This window comes from Gymnodraco acuticeps, unplaced genomic scaffold, assembly GCF_902827175.1.
Source record: "Gymnodraco acuticeps unplaced genomic scaffold, fGymAcu1.1, whole genome shotgun sequence".
Lineage (NCBI taxonomy): Eukaryota > Metazoa > Chordata > Actinopteri > Perciformes > Bathydraconidae > Gymnodraco > Gymnodraco acuticeps.
The window spans coordinates 303125-309124 of NW_022990110.1; the positions used below are offsets into that span (position 1 = coordinate 303125).

At 40.1% G+C, this 6000-nt stretch overlaps 1 protein-coding gene across 11 annotated transcripts in view; it reads left to right on the plus strand.

Annotated features, from left to right (window-relative positions):
• The window catches only part of LOC117546331 (histone H1B-like), a 96682-nt gene extending 93536 nt beyond the window's left edge, over positions 1-3146 (plus strand). For 8 of the 11 annotated variants that reach the window (XM_034216519.1, XM_034216521.1, XM_034216522.1 and 5 more), the window contains 3 exons: positions 7-89; positions 213-278; positions 1660-1998. In XM_034216519.1, the coding sequence (XP_034072410.1) occupies positions 7-89; positions 213-278; positions 1660-1914 (404 nt within the window). In that variant the 3' untranslated portion in view covers positions 1915-1998. Of the gene's footprint in view, positions 1-6; positions 90-193; positions 279-1659; positions 1999-2562 lie in introns of those variants that run through there. The other 3 variants (XM_034216530.1, XM_034216520.1, XM_034216531.1) reach the window with 3 other exon arrangements.
• Positions 3147-6000: the final 2854 nt, after the last annotated feature.

The window sequence follows — 6000 nt, forward strand, 5'->3', positions numbered from 1 at the left end:
GTTCAGAGGTTTCCGGCGGCAGTGGTGAAACCCAGATCATGGGTCGAGACTCAACCCCGAACCCAGCCTGGTTCCTCCCAAAAGCAAAGGTAGTTGAGAGATGTTGTTTTGTTTGTTTGTTAGCAAGATGACATCGAACCACTGGCCCGATGTTTCTGAAACCTGGTGGGAGAAAGAATCTAACGTTGGAAAGTCTTTGGTGTTTTGTTCAGAAGCTTCCAGTCGGAGCTGTGGAGCCTCAACCGAAGGAACCAGCCGGAGCCACACTGAAGCCAAAGGTAGGACATCAGCTATGGTTCCACAGAAGTGTCAGGAGGTTCATGACGTCGTGTACGAAGAGAGTCCAGTAGATGTGAACTTTATCACAATGTCGTTTTTATTGCACTAAAACTAAGGAAATAGTCCTGGTGTGACCGCGGACATGTTGAGACCCCAAAGTGACATGATAGAAATGTATCGTAGGGTCTTTAGCACATAGAAACTGCTGGATGCTAACCTGCATATCTTGGGACATTTTCACAATTACCATATGAAGATAATAGTTTAGAAATGTCTTGGCCGATGTGGAACGTTTTGGAGTGTTTTGGGGGGTTATTGGGGATGCTGAATCCATTTCTGACGTTTTCAGGGTCAGAAATTACAGTTTTAACCAGAAAGAGACCATATTTGTACTTTTGTTTTACTAATTCTGGGTCGATTTGAAAGTTTTAGGGGACACTAAACTGACATTGTTGATCCTGAAAGTGTCAGAATTGGACTAAGCATCATCACACACTTCAATTCGTAATTCAACTTGTATATTTTCTACTTTTTAATGCAATTTTATTTCTATTTGAGATGTTTACATTTTGGATCGATTATTTCTTTTAATTTCTCTCATATAAAATGCTTGCTGCTACCAGTCGGACTTTTTCCTAAAAATCTCAAAAATTCTGACTTTTTCCTCTTGTCGACTAAATCTTCCAAATGGAACCAAGATTAATCTAAATCAGCCCAAAGAGTACAGGTACGTCCCCTTTCTGGTTCAAACTGGCATTTCTGATCCTAAAACTGTCAGAAATCGGCTCAATAACCCCAAAACACCAAAATGGGCCAAACCATTTGTAAATATTGTCTGCATATGCTAATTAACGCAACTTATGGTAATTGTGCAAATTGTCCCCACATGCAGGTTATCCGGCAGTTTCTATGTGCCGAAGACACTACTATACATTTCTATCTTAAAACTTTGGGGTACTCAACATTTCCGGGTTCAAACTGTCGACGATGATGTGACCCCTGGACTAACGCCCCTGATTTAACTCCTTTATCAAACTCTATAGCTCCCTTCAGCAAAGGGACTGAGAACTTCCACACCACCACTATGTGCAAAATAAATACCATTACCATCACTCTCTGCTATATAACATGTGCAATATTATTATTATTAATATTATTAATAATGTTCTATAATAACGTGCAATTACGTCTCTGCCACTACGGTTTTTTGCACTACTAAATACTGCTCGTCACTGTACAGTATTTTACATTCATTATGTGCGCGTCTTTGTTTCCTGTAGTTATTTAATTGCTCTGTTCGTGTTCAGTTTTAACGGATAAATAAAGTCCTATCTTATCTGAGAAGTTGTTGGTATGACTGTGATGTGTGTGTTTGTCCAGGATCAGAGTGCTGCTCCTCTGCAGATAAGGAAGATTAAAGTAATCACATTACTCCGCACCACCAAAACAAACGCTCACCTGCAGGTGCAGTTTGAGGGTTGTTTTCTGGAAGTTTACGGAAAGACTGAAGTCCTTTCTGAGGGGATGGGCTTCCAAACCGTGGAGGAATTCAACAAAGGCTTTTTCCACATGCTACCTCTCACTGTGACGGCGAACATGCGAGGAAAGAGGATCCTGGAGATGAGAATGATCTGAAACACTGTTTGCTTTGAATCATGTTGAGAGGTTTCAATCCTCTCCAATCTCATGTTTTACTAATAAAGAGATTCTAAAAGCAGAGACAGTGTTTTTAATCCTGTGCTTCAATAAGTTGGTCCTTTTATTTTCTAATTGGTGGATAAAACTATGGATGTTCTCACAGCAGTTTAAAATAGATATTAAAAAGGGAATTATGACCCTCTCTCAGTTTTGAGATTCTCCTCGCTGCCCAGCAACTGGAAACAATAAATCCAGAGAGATCCAAAAATATCATGAAAAAATCTTTATTTCTACTTGACTTTATTAAAAAATATCAACAAAATGAAAAAAAAATTCTCAAATTTTAATATTCTGAATTGTTCTCAAAGTTCTGACTTTTTTCACAAAATCATAAAATTCTCACTTTTTTCTCAAAATCTCAAACTTCTGACTTTTTCCTATAGTCGGAGTCGGAAAAGCGTGCACAGCTTGTCATGTGACGAGGAACAACCAATCACAGCCGAGAGATATCTTTACATCCGTCAACATAAGTGTGCAGAAAATATGAAGGGGGCGGAGCATAAAATGCTCCTCACCTTAATCTGAAGACTTTATCTGATGTTTTCTCACGTCCTGAACATTGACCGTTTACGTGTCTTCATGCAGGTTCAAAGTGTCGGCATCCGGAAAGTGACCCTCAAGATTAGAGGGATCAAGGAAGCCACGCTGAAGGAGACTCACCTGGAGGTGGATTTAGACACAAAGCTGCTCACGCTCGTCGTGGCGTCTCGACTTCTGGCGAACACGCTCGACTTCCAGCTGAAGACAGGCTTTGGTGATGATCTCCTTAAGGCTGGCGTCACACTGTCCCGAAATTGACACCAGATGGACACACGAATATGGAATTGTGAATTTTGCACGAAGATGGCCCCGAACTTGGTCAACAGCCAAGCAACAGCCAAAGCAAGTACGATGCCTAGAGAAGGCCACACGATGGCAACACGAAGATGTGCATTTTTATAGTAGTCTATACCCGCAGGACACACGAAGGCTCTTCGGGGGGTGCTAATATTTAAACATACACTTTATTCTTTACTTTCTCCGTCTTTATATGTAGAAGATATTACTTTTCTCCGTCATGTTGTTTCCATAGCAACAACAACTTCCTGTCAACAGCGTAAACTCGCCTTCAAAATAAAAGCATCTAAATAAAACAGGAAGTTAACCTAAATTACATTTAAGACATACAACTGCAACGAAAGTAACAACAAGGATGTAATATCCTTTTCAGTTTCACAGAACACAAATTGGGTTATTTACATAATATGTTTACATGATTTTGTTGTGCAATAAAACAACCAGAGAAGCAATCTGCAAGGAAACATAGCACACCGTGTCCACATGCTCCTGTTTCACCTGCTTAATACAGGTATCATCACTGCTACTGATTTTGATAGAGCATTTGTGATGAATTGTGATTGAAGCTTTGGGAGTTACACACGCCTCTGCTCTGTAGAGTTGCTCAGGACTGACTGAGGAAGATGCTCTGAGGCTGGCCTTTTATATGTCCACGTTACCATGACACATGGGAAACGCTTGAGCTACTCAAATTCGGCTGTCTTCGCCGACACCGTGGTCCCATCTTGATGTCATCGTACTATAATACAATGGCTACACGACGGCATTGCGAGGGCTTCACGTAGTCGTGTTGCCTTCCTAAGACAATCGGGCAGCTTCTTGTTTCCTTCGTATTGTCTTCGTGAGGCGAAAAATGCCCGATGGCACCGATGATCACACGAAGTAAAGACGAAGATGACACGATTTGACAAGATGCCCTCACGCTGGCCTTACGAAGGGCAAAATGGACACACAAATGAAACACGAAAATGAACCTTCGCAAGGTCTTTCGACACTTTTTTGGCATGCCAAAGATTTTTCCACCGCTCACAAAGTTGCTGCCGGAGCCTGAGAAACTCCACCGGCGGTCATACGATGGCTTAAGATGCCCTCACGAATGGCCCGATGTTGCTACGATCAGAGCCGAATTTGAACATTGCCTTTATCGTGTGTCCATCGGGTGTCAATTTCGGGACAGTGTGAAGCAGGCTTGAAAGAATACCGCTCTCAGTGGAGTCCGACATAAAAGGAAACAGAATCATCAACATGTCAGTCCCTGAGAAGATCTGAAGGGGAGTTCTGCAAATTAATGTTTTACTCAAAATCTCAAAATTCTGACTTTTTAAAAAAACTAAAAAATCTTAATTTAATCATTTATCTCCCTGTTTTTGTAGTTATTAGCTTAATAAACTTCACATTAATAAAGAACATGGTGTTGAGATTTATGTGTTTATGAAATGGTCAATTTTCAGCGATCCAGAACATTATCATGTATTTGAAATGTGTTTTTACATGTATTTATTTGTCCTTTAACATGTATTATAATGTAATTAACTAATTAAAACGTTCCCCTATTCAATGTTCCCCCAGTAATTTATTTTGTTTACTTTAGTATTTATCTGGTTGATTTATTATTCATAAACAAAAACACCAAGTCTGAAGCTGACAGATAATACAAAAATAAAATGCCATTCAATTTAACAAAAATTATATTAAATCATAATCTTTATTCCCATTCATTTATTTAATCATTTCCCTTTATTTAACTCTTATTTAAAATGTATGTATTTGATATAAGACACACTTTTATAATATGTTAATGAGATCCTGTTCACAATAAATGAAACTTAAGGAAGGTTTCTTTCGGGCCAAACCATTCTTCACAGATTGCTGGTATACTAACTGGAGGTTCCTTGTACCTGGCTGCAGGCTTAGAATTTAAATTAACCGAGAGCTATATCACATGCTATACCTGACTCCTCTCTCTTATACATTCTGGTAGAGTAAAACCCCTAATCCTCTGATTCTACAGAACACCCCGAGTCTGTGAAAAGTATAATATGTGTTGTAAGCAAGAGTGTTACGTGCCAGGCAGGCTGTACTGGTGTGGTTTTCCTTCCCTCCTGTGTTTCTCTCTTCTCCCTGTCTTCTGCACAGCTAATCAGCAGCTGATCGGTATCTGCCTGTGCACCTGAGTCTGATGGCTGATTGGATCCTCTCACCCTCAGCTGGCCTATCAGCAGCCAGGGCCGACCATAAAGGAGGCACCCAGGAAGTCTTCTCGCTCTCTCACTCTGGGCCTGTTGCTGATTGAGGAGCCTGCAATAGACTGCAGTGTTTAGCAACTCATGCTCCTTGTATTGTCTGACCTTTTTGAAAGTGTGTGTGTTGAGAGGTGGAGGAGTTAGGTAAGTCCGGGGTACCCTGTATATTTCTCACCACGTAGCTAACTAATGTTTAGACACACTAGGTTAGCGGATTGTTGCCACCCCTGTATATTGTTTTGTCAAAGTCTTTGTAGTTTAGTTAGTGAGGGTTTTTGTTTGAGTTTTGGTTTCAAAGGATAGATGTAGAGAGAGGCCTGGTGTTGTTATGCTTGTTTCTTTTGTTTGGCGCAATCCTTTGACTCCTCCTCCTCACCAACTAAGGTTTCAGTTATATGTCTGTTCGGTTCTGGGTTTACAAAATAAACCTTGTGTAAACTGTTACGCTGACTCCCGCATAATTATTGGTTGTATGTTATTGTCTCCAGGTCCCCTAGACCAGTGATTCTGAAATGGGGGTACGCGGACCCCTGGGGGTACGTTGGGGTACTGCAGGGGTTTTGTTTTTTTATATAAAACATTCCTAGAACCACCATGGGGGTCCTCATATAAACATGTAAAATGTGTGTATTGTATTTTATAGTTTTTCACAATAACAACATATTACTTAAATTGAAAAACTCCTTTGGAAAAATCTGTTTTATAAAAGTGTTGTTATTTTTTTTTCATGCATAAAATGAAAATATCCTTAGTTTGTTGTCATGCATACCACGAAGGAGTTAATACATCACACACTGAGGGAACATCACTATATTGTAGTTATTTATATAGGCTTTTTCGATCAAAAATGTTCGGGATCGGTCAGGGGGTACTTGGCTGAGAAAATGTTTCAAAGGGGGGACATGACTGAAAAAAGTTTGAGAAGCACTGCCCTAGACCTTAG